The 15,882-nt window shown below is 43.0% G+C and overlaps 1 protein-coding gene across 3 annotated transcripts in view; it reads right to left on the bottom strand.

Moving 5' to 3' along the window:
• rab11fip3 (RAB11 family interacting protein 3 (class II)) overlaps positions 1-15,882 on the bottom strand; it is a 54,932-nt gene that overhangs the window by 17,017 nt on the left and 22,033 nt on the right. For 2 of the 3 annotated variants that reach the window (XM_072680167.1, XM_072680168.1), the window contains exons 3-4: positions 12,537-12,610; positions 6,913-7,082 (exon numbers count right to left, since the gene is read on the bottom strand). In XM_072680167.1, coding sequence (XP_072536268.1) covers positions 6,913-7,082; positions 12,537-12,610 — 244 coding nt within the window. Of the gene's footprint in view, positions 1-6,912; positions 7,083-9,385; positions 9,441-12,536; positions 12,611-15,882 lie in introns of those variants that run through there. The other variant, XM_072680169.1, reaches the window with a different exon arrangement.

The following is a 15,882-nucleotide window of genomic DNA, read 5'->3' as shown; positions in this document are numbered from 1 at the left end:
AAGGTGGGTCCACAAGCGGCTGACCCATGTGCCCCCCCATACATGGCTCTTCCATTTGGCTTCATTTTTGTTGAATAAATAATTTCTTAGTTTGACAATAGTAACAGTAGTAATAATAATAGTAATAATTGGTGGGATTCTCTTTCCGGTTGCAATTTGTTTATACCATAGTACACCTAACTACACTATCCTGCTGCAACACCGCAAACCTCTACAGTGTGTACATTTTTACACAGTTGTGAGTAAAAAACATGAGTGTATACTGGAGTCCATGCTTCTAGAAGCAAGCAATTCCCACCAGGAATTCCTAAACTCAGAGAATGTTCCCGTTCATGTGTTTTCCTATTCCACATTTTCTGAGAAACAAAAATTTTTTCGGCTTCCATACATCACGTTCGTTACATATCAACTCAAAAGAAATGTGACAACATTCGTAAGGTCATATTATTAATAGAGAAAAATACATTAAACAGCATGAATGGTGGCGAGTCAGGGTCCGGCAGACAGGAGGCCAAGTTCACCATTAACCCTGAAAGGTTTCCGGGGAAATAAATCCCAGGAATGCAGTGATCCACATGAAATTTTAGAACTGAGAAATGAGACGTCGGCACAGCACCTAGCTAAAAAGGTAAGAGTTGGGTTGGCAATACAAACAATACACATCAGCGTCATATTGCTGTGAAGTGACTGACGAAGCAACCTGAGGCACAGCAGCATGAAAACTGACTCAGCGAACACGCTCACTTACCCCTTATTCACTCCAGCACTCCGATTGGACACGCACAGCGCAGGCGAAGACAGCGAGCGCATCTTCAAACGCCGCTGTCTCCTGACCTGGGAAACGCTTAATAATCGGGAGCACAGGGTGTCAACTCCTGCTCGCCGTTCAGGCAAGGTGCAGCAAACACCCAAAGACGACAAACTTCACTAAAAGGAGGAAAGTAAACTACCTCCGCTCCTCATCTGAAAACAGCGCTCTGAAAGTGGCTAGCTGACTAATTTCTTGCTTCGTTTATCTTATTTAACTGACCAGGTTAAAAAAAAACAAAAAAACAAAAAAAACAAAAACACCTGTATTTACTCGGACATAAAGCTTACAAATCACAGGTTTATCAAAGATAAAGATTTTCTATCTGTAACTGAATCTGAATCCCAAGCTCCAGCACGACCCATGAATCCAAGCAATCCAACTCCAGCACGAAGACGCAGTAGATTTCACGGTGCTGAAATAAAGAAATGCTCCAGACGGATGGCCTCTTCATTTCATGTAACCCTAAGGCTGTGTGTGTGTGCTGGCTGGTGAGTGGCTGTGGGTTAATCAGATTTAGAGCTCAGAGGGGGTGACAGGGTGTGCATATGTCTGTATGGGGGCCAGTGGGGAGTGTAGGAAGGTAAATCTCTTAGTATTTAATCCCCAGCAACAGCATGTGAGTCTGACGTTAGATATGTGTTTTAGAGAAACCTAAACATACACTAAGGTCTCCACACGTCCCAGAGCTCCAAGTTCCAAGCATTGCTTAACTTTCTCTGATCATTCCGGCTCGAAAGGTAAAAGATTAATACCTGTACAGTAATATTCTGATTAGATGAGGAGTGAAAAAACAAGAGGTTTTCGCCACATTTCTGGTATCGACAAACTGCTTATCTGCTAAAGCTGCACAGAGAAAAGTTTTATTGCCATTCGCTAAATATTACCAAAGGTTACATCCGGCTAACTTTCGGAAGCAATAAAACAATTGACTTTTTGAGGAGTGGTGTGTGTTGGTAAGCAATTTGGTCATCTATAGTAGCACAAAATAGAGAAACAGGCAGTAGAATCAACTATAGTAAACAATTCACTGCATCACGGAAAACATCTACTGGTTAATACTTATTTTGAAGAAATGTAGTTTTGCTGTAATACAGAGGAGTGTGTTACAGGTATCAGGGTTTTCTCTAGGAATTTTTTCAGCAGAGGTAGCATAGCCAAACCCCCTCCCACCACCCCAATGCCTCTACATGTGGCGTGCTGAGGCGCGGTGCCGGCACCAGTGTGCATGACTCCATTATGAACAATGGTTTTGAATTTTTGGACGTGGCATGGTATGTTCGGTGTGCGATAGGATTTACATTACATTGTGAATGTTCTTTTAAGCTGTAAAACCTCTCTAGTTATCTTAACGTTAGCTAGTTTAATCTACATTTACTTCTTGTCTTTATTTCATTTGTGAATCTGTCCTTTAATGACATTGGCATCATGTTTTTTTATATCAGATTTTTACCCATTTTCTCCCCAATTTGGATTGCTAATTACCCAACCCATACATATTCCTTCCCCATCACATGAAATGCTCCTAAAAGTCCTCGGACATGTGCACGGTCAGTCAGCAACTGCTGCCGACGCAACGTCATTGGGCAACCAAAAGTGGCGTGTACCCAGCAATGATGCATTGGCCAGCAGATGCCAGTGCCGGCCAGCATTGCATTGGAGGGATGTGGGCTGAAAGTGCCTCCTACCCACCCCGGAGAGAGCAAGGCCAATTGTGCCCCTTCTGATGGCTAGCAGCATGACCAGGATCTGAACTAGCGGCCTTCTGGTCATTCTGACAGCACCTTATTCCGCTGGACCACTCAGGACCCATTTACATTAAATTCAGTCATTTCGCAGCATGGGCCCGCTGCGTCAAAATACATCTAGTGGAAACAATGGAATAGGGACAATGTCGCTGTTAGCAACAATAGCGATGGAGATGATCATTTGGGCTTCTAAGTGGGTTTGTCAGTGAGGAGAAGTTCCCCCTAATTAGTGCTTACATGGATGACCTGACAACATTGGCAACTATCCTTGCCAGTGGCTACTAGAGAAACTTAATAATAATCTTACGTGGCCAAGAGAGACGGTTAAACCCAGTAAGTCTTAACTGAAAGGAAAACTTGAGGGTAATGTTAAGAGTTTAGGTAGATGGTAGAGCGCAGCACTGAATGATGAAGAGCAGGTTGTGAGGTTGAGAAAGGAAATGGTAGAGGCTAACAATAGCGTTAATAATAAACATTCCTGCAAGGTAAATCAAAATTACGGCATGTCCAGTTTGGCTTGCTGTCTTGTATAAGGAGGCCACTGATGGTTTATGAGGTTCCCATTATTTAGGTTCAGAGGCGAGGCAGGACTTTAAATAATGCTGCAAAGAAATGCCTATGAGTGCAGGTGTTGTCTAAGTAGTATGGCATCGGAGTTTGGGAGAGGGACGCTGGAACTACTTAACTAAGAGGCAGCTGAAGCATAGGGTAGGTACAAAGGGTAGCAGGGCTAAGATTGGGTGATTCATGGAAGGCATTCAGTCACCAAGGAAAAGGTTATTTTTCCTGTGAATTATTATTAATGTGGTTCCAATTTGAGCTTAACTGTTTAAATCAGTACTGTCCATTTATTTTATTAAACATACTATTTAGAACAATTTATTAAGCTTTTAAATACAGTAGGGTCACAAAGTATTTAATCAGCCACTGATTGTGCATGTTTTCCTACTTAGAAAGATGAGAGAGGTCTGTAATTTTCATCATAGGTACACTTTAACTATGAGAGACAAAATGAGAAAAATCACATTGTCTGATTTTTAAAGAATTTATTTGCAAATAATGGTGGAAAATAAGTTATTTGGTCAATAACAAAAGTTCATCTCAATACTTTGTAACATAACCTTTGTTGGCAATGACAGAGGTCAAATGTTTCCTATAAGTCTTCCCCAGGTTTGCACACACTGTAGCTGGTATGTTGGCCCATTCCTCCATGCAGATCTCCTCTAGAGCAGTGATGTTTTGGGGCTGTCCCTGGGCAACACAGACTTTCAACTCCCTCCACAAATTTTCTATGGGGTTGAGGTCTGGAGACTGGCTAGGCCACTCCAGGACCTTGAAATGCTTTTTACAGAGCCACTCCTTCATTGCCCGAGCGGTGTGTTTGGGATCATTGTCATGCTGGAAGACCCAGCCACGTTCCATCTTCAATGCTTTTGGATCCAATGGTTTTAGATTAAAGTTTCACAATACATGGCCCTGTTCATTCTTCCCTTAACACGGATCAGTTGTCCTGTCCCCTTTGCAGAAAAACAGCCCCAAAGCATAATGCTTCCACCCCCATGCTTCACAGTAGGTATGGTGTTCTTGGGATGCAACTCAGCATTCTTCTTCCTCCAAACACGACGAGTTGAGTTTTTACCAAACAGTTCTACTTTGGTTTCATCTGACCACATGATATTCTGCCAATACTCTTCTGGATCATCCATATGCTCTCTGGCAAACTTCAGATGGACCTGTACTGGCTTAAGTAGGGGGACACGCCTGGCACTGCAGGATTTGAGTCCCTCTCTGTGTAGTGTTTTACTGATGGCAGCCTTTGTTACTTTGGTCCCAGCTCTCTGCAGGTCATTCACTAGGTCCCCCCGTGTAGTTCTGGGATTTTTGGTCACCGTTCTCATGATCATTTTGACCCCACGGCATGAGATCTTGCGTGGGGCCCCAGATCGAGGGAGATTATCAATGGTCTTGTATGTCTTCCTTTTTCTTATAATTGCTCCCACAGTAGATTTCCTCACACACTGCTTACCTACTGTAGATTCAGTCTTCCCAGCCTGGTGCAGGTTTACAATTTTCTTCCTGATGTCCTTCGGCAGCTCTTTGGTCTTGGCCATGGTTAAGTTTGGAGTCTGACTGTTTGAGGACAGGTGTCTTTTATACAGATAACGAGGTCAAACAGGTGCCATTAAAACAAGTAACGAATGGAGGACAGAAGAGCTTCTTATAGAAGAAGTTACAGGTCTGTGAGAGCCAGAAATCTTGCTTGTTTGTGTGTTATGATTTTCTGAAAGTGTGTCACAAATCCAGGAGTCGGAAAAGGGGTTCAACTTTCTCACACACACACACACACACACACACACACACACCTTAAATCAGAAAAAGTTAGGAAGAAAGAATGATACACAGAAGCATACAGAGTGTGTGTGTGTGAGAGAGAGAGAGAAAGAAAGAGTGAGAGTGTGATGGATAGACTCAGGGGAAATGAGAATGGAGGAAAGAGCAGACTCCACATTTCCTGCTATTGAGAAGCAGGAAAAATAAAAACAGTGCTGTTAGCTACCCCAGCTGATAACACACACACACACACACACAGGAAACGCAAACACCTCAGTCAGCTTCAAATTATCAGCAGGCTAGAGACAGAATTCTGATTCAGCAAACACACACACACACACAGCACAACCAGCATACACTATAATGTCCAACCACGTCCAACCACACTGCTATAAACAGAAACCCCCAAAGCAGTGCTTCTGCTTCTGCTGTGTTTAGTTTTACAGCTTTGGGAATTCCGTAGTGTGGAGCTTTCTGAATATGCAAAACCCAAACAAAATGATGGTAACTTCTACACACTCTCTGGATTTAAGGAGCTCAAAAGGTGAAGCGGTAAAGAGAGAGAAGGCTGAAAGCCAGCAGAGACTTACTGACTCCACCGAGGCTGTGCTTACTGAACAGTTCAGCAGTGACCCTGAAGCAGCACCTGCTCTTCACTGCATGTACTGCAAGCTTTCAAACAGTTACACTGAATGTGTGTGTGTGTGTGTGTTTGTGTGTGCAGGGGGTGAGACTGCTGCCATGGGACTGAACTGGCACATTTGTGATTACAAAAGTCATGTGTCAAAAGTTATAAGTAGGTCTGAGATCTGGGAAGTCATGTGAAGCCAGGTACTGGTTACGCCTGCACACAATGTGTGTGTGTGTGTGTGCGCGCCATGTGCGTTTCCCCTCTACATCTATTGTATGCTGCTAAAAAACAATTTAAACGGTCACCAATCCCTTCTTACTAAATACACTATATGGACAAAAGTTTTGGGACACCTGCTCATTCGTTGTTTCTAGATTTTTTCCAAAAAATATGTTGTTGGGAAAAACTGTCTCTAGTGTCCAGGAAAGCCTTTTACTAGTTTTTAGAGCATTGCTGTGAGGATTCGACTGCATTTAGCAACATTCAGTGTGTTCATGTAATGAGGATGTTTGATGATTACCACCCCACCTCCACACCAACCATCATTCCAGAGAACACAGTTCCACTGCTCCTCAGCTCAATGCTGGCTTTATATGCTGGCTCAAGGCTTTATACACCATTAAGCATGGTGCCAATGGGTTCATGGTTATCTGCTCCAGAGAGTCCTATTCTATTGTCAATGCTTCACAAACTGTGTGTGTGTGCATTAGATGGGGTGTCCACAAAAAAAGTGTACATGCATGGGAGTTTTACAAAGTAAGCGGTTATGCAGCACACTCCGACCATAAGCACAAGTCTGGCTTGCAAAGGGTGTTTTTAGACCGGCACTTTTTAGTCTGGTTAAACCCTGGTTTGTTTTCACCCTTGGTTCAATTTGTTATCGCACTCAGATGCAAACCAAAAACAATCACACCAAGACCATTGAGAAGAGGTAGTTATGGTTCGGTCCAGATTAACCTGAACTGAGCAGTATGTTTGTGGTGAGAATGTGATCCGACCTCGATCAGACCCAAATATCAGGTGTACTCTGCGGGTTTGAGCTGAACGGCTCCCATAGCCAGGTGTTAATCAGGTATATTGCCCAGATAACAGGGCAGCTACGAACAAAGGCCATCTCAGAAACATGCACTAGTCTAGAAGACAGGACCTTCTTCCTGTATTTACTTTCTTGCTCCCGCCCAAACAGGTCTGACCAATAAGAAGGAGAACGTTCTCACAGTTTGTTTGTGATGCATTTTGGTGCAGATGAATTTTACCACTGTGTAAAATCAAACCGATTTTTTATTTATTTATTCAAACTAGAGCAGCTGTACATAGTATATAGTAGCTATGTACTGGTGTGTGAATAAGTGTGTTTGAGTATGTGTACTTTTTACATTTAAAAGTGTGTTTACCTGTTGCGGTCCTCACTCTCTGTGAGCGTGTTTTCGATGCCGCTGTCTGTCTCCACGTCCTCGTGTAGTTCGGGATGAACCAGTGCTCCAGTGTCTTCATCTGTAAAGGTCTCACATTCGCTGTACGCACTTTCTGAGCCCAGATACGCACTGTCTGACACCTCCGCCTGCTGCATAAACACACACACAAAAAATAAACTAATGAGCAACATTACCTACACACAAGCAATTAAATTACAACCCCGGACAGAAACTCCTTATCCTACTTAGCTCGCTTCCATTTAGCTCACTGTTCCAATAGAGAGCATTGTATACATACACATTCGCCTGATATCAATATGCCGTCACTTGTGTTATTAAAAGACATGTATGGAGGCAACAAACAACGATCATAGATAGTAAAACACCAATCCTCTACTTCAGTTTCAGAGCTGTGTCTGGCCGGACACTGAATTAAATGCATAAAACCGCATCCTGGTGAAATCTGTCAACAGTTGCACTACCATGTGGTGGCGAGTGACCGCTGCTTTCTACAACTCTGAGCATTTTTCCGTTTGCTTTACGTGGCTTTGCTGTCAACACAGTACAACTGGGAAAGTCCACAGAGCTCAGTGCTGATCTGTCAGGAACATCTCTTGGAACCACATCTACATAAGTACAATTACATAGGTACATAGTTATTGGGACCCCACTTTGCCATGGTCTGGAAAAAGAATCAATTATCACCCTTAGCTGAGAGAACATTGGTTCGAATGGTCAGGAACTACCCAAGAACCAACAAGACACAGTCCAGTTATGGTCTACAGTCCAGCATGTTTTACACTGCAATGACTGAGAGACTGCAGAAAACAAAGAAGCCCCTGCTTTAAAATCGAGACCTTCAGCAGAAGTTTTTCTGGAAGAAAAAGTCTTCTCAGACACATCAGACAAAGGGAGTAAAGGTGAGGTAAACAACCACAAGGGCACAGTGCTAACTGTTAAACATGGTGGTGGTAGCATCATGCTCAGGGGCTCTTCTGTGGCCAGTCGAACTGGTGCATTGCAGAACGTGGATGGAATAATGAAGAACAACCTCAGAAATCTTCAGCATAAGGTCAAACCACCAGCTAGACGTTTGAAGCATGGACACAATTTAGTGTTCCCACAGGATAGTGACTTCAAATGCATCAAAAGTGGCTGTGGAATGGATAAATCAGGTTAACATTAAGCTTTGGGAAAGGCCTTTCCAGAGTCCTGACAACAACCCTATTAGAAATACGCTAACTGTGCTTAAACGTCAGGTCTGTTCCAGGAAACTGAACTACGAGTTCTCCCAGAAGCATACTGATGGCTACCAAAAGCATGTGGTCAAACTTGCTACAGGACATTTAACTAAATATTAAAAGTGCTGTATGAAAATCCTTCAGAAATGAAAACTTGAAGATCAAATTCTCGTTGTTCGTTTTTCTATTAAAGACAAATGTTGTACACTCATTATAGCCCAGAAAAGGAGCAGTTCACAATTATGTCAAAGAAGAGTGTGTGAAACGTCCGACCACAACTGTATGTTTATTTATTGTAATACAAAGAAAAAAATAAATATTTCTCGAATTTTGGCCACAAGATTAATTAGTTTCATGACCTGAGAGGCCAGTTTATATATATATATATATATATATATATATATATATATATATATATGTCTACCAGTGGTTGAAAACATGTGCAAATGTGTTTAAGTGTTAGCAAATAACATCCACACTGCAGCATAAAAATAACCTTTGAACTGCCCAAGCACAATAAAAAATGCATTAGCCACGTGTGTGTAAAATCCTTAAAGGTCTAGTAAACAGCTCATGGCTGGGATCTTCAAAGCCAGAAGGGACGCTTTCATGATATCAGTTTTGGTTTTGGCAACCAAGTAACTGGTTGAATGAAAAGTTGCTGTCCAGCGACTTTCCGAGCACACTCGGGAACGTGGTGTTACGGTTACCTTGGCAACATCCAACTGCCCTGTGAGCTCAGTCGAGGGAGAAAAACAAGCTATCAGCAGTATTTTTTCCGTCGACCTTCATCAAGAAACATAACCGCACAGCACGAGCTGCACTACAAGATCAACAAACAGCAGCAGATCTTACAGAGCACTAAAAATGTACCATAATCAGTCATGAAGGTTTCTTCATTTCCACCACAAAAAAATCACACATATAGAATCATGTTCTACCTCAAAAATGTTCAACTAATCTTTTAAAGAAGCCCCCTTCCAGCATCGTGAGGAACCACCTGGGATGCCTTTCCAAAAGGGCTAAAGAAGGTTTGAGGGGTGGGGGGGTTTAACCTTTGTCCATCATAACACACAGAATGTCCAGACATCATAAATAATAAATCAATTAATTAATTCATGAATCACTAAGCAAGCTACAAGAAGGTAAACACACAGGCCAGTGAGCGCCATCAGGAGGCCCACCAGACCAAAGCCTGAAGCTGACCATACCTCCATGAAAGCTTGTGGAGCTCCAAGAGCAGCAGGGTCCAGAAAGCTGGAGGCCATGCCCAGAACCATGACCTCAACCTGGTATACAATGCTAACCAAGGAAAGGTCCAGCACCAGAGGTCCAAAAAAAGAAACCCAAACAGGGCCTTCCTCTCTCCAACAACTCCTCTTCCTCTCACTCACTCATAACAGCAAAGAGAAGAGAAAGTTTATATGAAAAGAGAGAGAGAGGAAACAGTGAGACAGAGAGAAGGAAACAGGTTAGGAGAGACAGAGAGGGAGAGCGAGAGAGAGAGAGAGCGAGCATAAGAGAGAGAGGGAGGATGTGTCTGAAGTGCAATCCTAGGAAAAGTGAAGCGTAGCCTACGAAGTCCGAAGGGCAAAGCAAGCTGGAAAAGGCGGGGCCACCGCGTCTACACACACGTCTTTACAGTCACACTGTTGGGGGGGTGTTGGGGGGGTCCACACCAAATTAAGCCAGTGTGTTTTCAAAAGTCCAATAGTGCGCTTAGCCATTTCTCAAAATATTACCAACATAGACAGAAACAACAGGTGTGTGTTCAGAGGTCCAAAGGGGTTCAGTGGGTATCAACAAAGGGGTTCAGTGGGGGCATCACGAAATGGAAAAGTGGTACTGTGTCGTCTCTGGCTGTAACAGAAGAACACATACAAAGGGGTGGGGTTGTTTTTAGGTGAGAATGCTTGCATATGAGATATAGTTTGTGTGTGTTTGTGTGTGTTGCGAGAAAGTGTTTTAAGGTTCTCTGCTGGATATTGCACTCCACCTAGCCACCTTGCATGTTTTGAAAGCAAACTGGGAAACAACGCATCCATTCATCGGCCGGAGAGGGAGTGGAGTCGGAAAGAAGAGAGGAAGCGTAAACTCCCGTAAACCTCCAGGTGCGTCTCTCCGTAGAGTGGGCGTTCACAGCTCCCACTGTGTTCATAACCACCCTCGCAAAAACACTCAGAAATGCAATGACCCAGTAACTAAACTTCTTAGCCCTGGCAAATGAAACTAAAGGCTTTAAATTACACCTTTGAAATTTTGCACCAACTTAAACTGGTGAAAATGTACTTTTTAATAAAAGAAAAAAAAAGACTTAAAAAATATTTTAAAAATATTGTTGACAATATAGGTTTATAAATATACAAAGACTTTTTTTAAAAACTTTTTAAACTAATGTTTAATCATGTTAAATGATATTAGCCCAAATCCCAGTAGCAGTAGGTCTGGAGATGTGTGTACCATTTTATTCCCTCAGATCTAAATCTAATCTAATCTAAAGGCCTATGCCTGCAAGCCGTGACCGTTTAAGAACAATTCTGCTCCTGAGTCTAGCTCCAGTTCAATGATTCAACGAGACGATTTGAATCTACATTGTTTTAATTGTAAACCATTCTGGTCTGGCTTCTGGCTTCTATTTATATGATTCAGTTTAAACATTTAGTTTTATTTAGAAAATAATTCTGGACCAGGACGTGCACAGCATCCTGTAACAATTATGCAACAGTATTGCTCTTTGGTCGTGCACTCCAGCTTCCCGGGTAATGTATCACTAGCTAGCTTACACAAGCTAATTCGGTAAAGCCAGAAGCAAGTTTATATGTTAACATCAAGTAATCTGTATGCATAAGCTCACTCATCTCAAATCACACCAAGGAGGCCATTTTCATAGATTTAGATCTGGTACGGATGCTGGCGAGCCCGACAGGGGGGCCGTGCTAACGCTGCAGGAGTGTTACTGGACGAGCCTGGTGGACAAGCACAGCAAGCATACTTGTCACCACACTAATGATCAGCGCCCTTGAAGAGTGCTAAACTGGAAAAGCTGTCCTTTCATTGTACTTATTAGATACAGATTAGATATTAGATTAGTACAGTCTCCACCAGTTTCTGCACTGGAAACATAAAGATCTAAGATCTTGTGGCACAAAGGTGACGCACATATGGAGCCAATCAGCAGATCCCCTTTAAGCATTAAGCCCTCCTTACGAACAGTTCTGTGGCCCCAAGTACCCACAGCCAATCCATGCTGAGAAAACCGGGCCCAGCATGGTTTGTAAGCGCTCCATGACCTTGTGGAAAACCTACCGCTCAGCCCTGCAGTGGAAAAGCGTCCAATAATTAAATTTAAAACCATTTAGTTTTATTTAGAAAATAATTCTTGCCCTGCATGTGGTTCCACCCTTAATCTGTTTTTCAATATTTAGGTCTATTTCTATTCAGAGTCGGAGCGAAAGTGAGTCAGCACTTTTGTAAAGAACACTAAAAGAAGAATTCAGCAGAACAGGGAGGAATGCGAATCAGGGGATAGAATGCAAAAAAGGCACCAGTGCCATTAAGCCCTGCTCCCTGCTGAACGAAAGCTATTCAGTTATCGCTCTGTTGTGTCAGTTCTACTGAACAGTGTGACGCGTGTGTTCAGGGAATCATTTTTTGGACCAGGATCAGCATACCTCACCAGCAGGAGGCACCACTGCTGCACAACAAACACCTCTCTCTCCAACTCGCTCTCGCTCACTTTCCCTGTGAATGTTTTGACCATTATCTCCTTTATTCAGTCTTGTGGGATGATCACCTGAATAACCATATCTCCATTTGATGAGAAGGTACAGAGGGACCCTGACGTCTGAGTGACCCATTTATGGAATCTCTTCAGCCTCTTTTCACTGCTTAAAACAATGCTTCAATCAGGCGTCACCCTTCATGCTGACACAAAAACAGCATGTAAAATATGCCCATGAAAGCAGGAGTCAGCTGGCGTTATTGCTGAGACAGAGTCTCTCTCTCTCTCCCTCCCTCTCTCTCTCTCCTTCTCCCTCTCTCCCTGGCATACATTCTTGTGTTAGGCTTAGAGATCAGATTCTTAGAAAAGCTGAAATGATAACCGAAATTCCATAGCTTAGTTAAAACACACAAACACAGAATGTCCAGGAATTCCAGATATGCTAGCCACAGAGCATAATAACAGATGCATGCAGCCTGAAGCTACCCAACATAAAGACAGAGAGACAGAGAGAGAGATAGAGCTAGCAGAGAAAGCGAGAGAAAGCGAGAGCAAGCAGCCAGAGTTCAGCCGGAAACTGTGGTATTGAGGACAGATCACAGTGCAAACAAAACCACAGTGTGTGTGTCTGTGTACCGTACCTCATCATATTCCTCTGCTGCTCCATTAGCGTCTGCTGAACTGAGCTGCAACCTGTAGAAATCTGGATCAGAGCCTGAGTGAGAAAGACAGAAAGAAAGATATTAAAATTAAAAACCAGTGATTAGCCCTTCACCGTAGCCCTTCACACTTCATGATTTACCGTAATTTAAACATTTTCTCAAGTTTACTGTCTACATGAAATGTGGTGTGATTGCGCCAGTTTCTCTCATTCGCATGCACCATTAGAACATCTTACACCACACCGTCCCACAAATCGTTTGTTCACAATGTGTACCAAAGGCTGGGATTGAGCATCATGGCAAACATTTCAGAGGCAGTTGGGGGGGGGGGGGCTGACTTTTTCGGGAGGGATTTCAGGCATTTTTACAGACCTGCTTTGAACAAAGCTTATGAAGTAATTACGGAGGGCATCCGCGCAGTTTGTGTAGAGCACTGAAACTGCCTGCACTGCCATACAACATCTGGGCAAAGTTTGGACACCCCTGGTCAATATTTCTGTTATTGTGGGCAGCTAAGTGAGTAAATAATAAATGCACAAAAAGTACAGTTTCAATCAAAATGATCCAACCACCACTGCAAATTAAACCGCTCAGTACAGCACAGAACAAGTGCTTTCTCCAAATTCAACCTAAAATACCACTTTTAATGACAACTAAAAGTGTCATTAAAATGACAATTTGCCCACAATTGCAAATCAGGTGGCAAATCAGGGGCAGTGGTGGCTCAGCGGTTAAAGCGCCGGAAACTGGCACTGGAAACCTGCAGGATGTTCAGGGAAAGATGGAGTCAATCAAGTATCAAGAAATCCTATGAGAAAACGTCATGCCTTCTGTGAGGAAGCGAAAGCTTGGGGGCTACTTGACCTTCCAACAGCACAATAATCCCAAGCATACCTTAAAGTCCACCAGTGCTTGGTTTCAGAAGTCGTCCTGGAAGATTCTGGAATGGCCATCACAGCGGAGTAGCCTTGGACCCCATTGAAAATCTTGGTGGGATTTGAAGGCGGTGGCTGCAGTACACAAATCTGTGGACACTGAAATTCCTCAGGAACGCTGCCATCATTTTGAGATTGCAGTCGTGTGGAGAAAGCCCTTGCTCTATTAGTTGCTTTGAGCGAAGATTATTTTAATCTTGTTTGATTGGTTTACTGCAATAGCTGAAACCTTATTTGCAATTGGGGTGGATCATTCTAATTACAACTGTAAACATTTTGGGTTTTTGGGGTTTTTTTGTAAAATTTCAGACTGGAAAAAAGGTAAGAAGCACTATTTAGTAACTTTTAGTCTCAGGCATTTTTAGATTATTTAAGCTTGGTCACAACCATCATTAGCAATTAAAATTTCAAAGCTTTATAAATGAACATCTCCAACCTTCAGCAGATAGAAACACTGATAACTGCTTTTAGAATTGCTACTCCCTGTTTCACTGCAAAAGCCCTTCAGGACGATTTAGAATATTCTGGAGTGGAAATGCACTGTTTTACTGTGCATTTCAGTTCCAACAGTTCCATCTGAAGTGTTTACATCGTTTCTTCACCAAATAATTGCTTTCTGATTATTTGTTGGCATGTTTTACCAACCAATCCGACTTCCATGGCTCTGATTTAAAGATTTTGGTCAGTTTTGGCCCCAAACAGGTAAAGTATTACTCACTGACTGTTATTGAGGTCAGGAGTAAAATATGTCACTGTGTTGAACAGAGATCGGTGCACTGAGAACCACACCACTCCTCTACCTTTATCAATGAAACATCATTACAATGCTGCACATTTCGAGTGGACTAGTGCTGTTAGAAGGATTGATCAGCTATGCATCAGCTGGTTTTCAGCTCAAATATGCTGGTAGTTTAGCTGATCCTGAGAATCGGTCAGATTGTATGATCCATATTTTGTAAGTTGCTGCTGCATTGAGCATGACACTGCAGCTCCTCGTTCAACCCATAGATAGGCAATACGTAAAGAGTAAATACTTTTAAGACCACTAACCTGATACCCTTCTCGAGAGTGCATCACTCAGCCCAGTACAGTTAGTTCTAAAATACAGCAACAAGCTAACAAACACCACTACCACTTAGTGCTTAACAGTGCAGTTCTGCTCTGCAATTCTGACTCGGCGAGTGTTTAGAGTTCAAGAGGGTTTTAAAATGTGGTTGATTCCAAAAAGTAAAGTACATTTCAGTACAGACAGAGCACAGAGCAATATAAAAGCCCTGCACGATGACACACTACCTCATTCTCTGCCTGGAAACCCCAGCCTTGTTTGGTGTGGAGGACTGGCCTACCGAAAGTGAAAGGTGATCTGTATCTGCCTCAAGAACACTGAACAGTTCATCTCTAGCTGTTTCCATTGAAACTTATGATTCTGGCTCTATAGATCACAGCAGACGCTGTCTAGACCACAAACAAGGCTCTGTGACAGAGCATGTGTAACAGCAAATTTTCACAGTCTCACATAACAAATGTGGGGATCGTCCATCATGGGACATCTGCTGTATTTGTTTCTGTGCTAACGGAAAAATCCATTACATCAGTTTTACACAAGATTTCAATCCCTCAATAGCTCAGCAAACCCCCTCCATTTCCTTTGGTCCGTACAGATCACAAACGGTCATCGCCTACACAAAGGAGACAGCTGCTAAGAACACTGACTCATAAGTATCTCAGTAGCTTTCCTCCAAAAAACCTTCTCATGTTATTTTTCATTTGTCCTCCCCAATGTAGTCATTTCTAATCCTGACAAGCTAGGACTCCCCTACTGGGCGATGTTACCAGTGGTGGCAGGCTGAAGGCTAGCACGTGCTTCCACCGAGTCATGAGAAGTGGCATGTCATCTTTGCAAATTGCCTCTAATATAACGCCACTAGACAGCTCAGCAGGCGGTGAGGGGAACACTCACTGCCAGCTCTGCAACGGCAGCTAACGCATGTCCATGCTGGTTAGCTGGTGGGGTGAGGGCCATCCAACCCACCCACAGGGAGGGAGGCCAACTATGCACTCTTGGACTCTTGGCCACAGATGTGCAAAACAAATTAGCAGGGGACCAAACCTGGGATCTCCTAACAAGGACTTAGGGTGCTTTGCCATTCAGCAACCTGGCAAAAACCCCGCATTAAATGGCTGCCAATGGTAGAACAACCTTTACAGCTTATAAGTCAAGTACAAGAATTTCCCTTTTTGCTTTTTCCTTACTGTACTTCTGAATCTGCAAATGATGTCCAACTTGATAGCCATCCTTCCTTCAGCTGGCTCAGGCCTACTTGTCTGCACTGGACAAAGGCGTTATGGTACAAGTAAAACAGTTTAACATTAAAGATGAAACCGAGGCA

This window comes from Salminus brasiliensis, chromosome 5 (assembly GCF_030463535.1).
Source record: "Salminus brasiliensis chromosome 5, fSalBra1.hap2, whole genome shotgun sequence".
NCBI lineage: Eukaryota > Metazoa > Chordata > Actinopteri > Characiformes > Bryconidae > Salminus > Salminus brasiliensis.
Note: the sequence above shows the minus strand (reverse complement) of the source record. Positions and strands in the feature narration are given on the sequence as shown.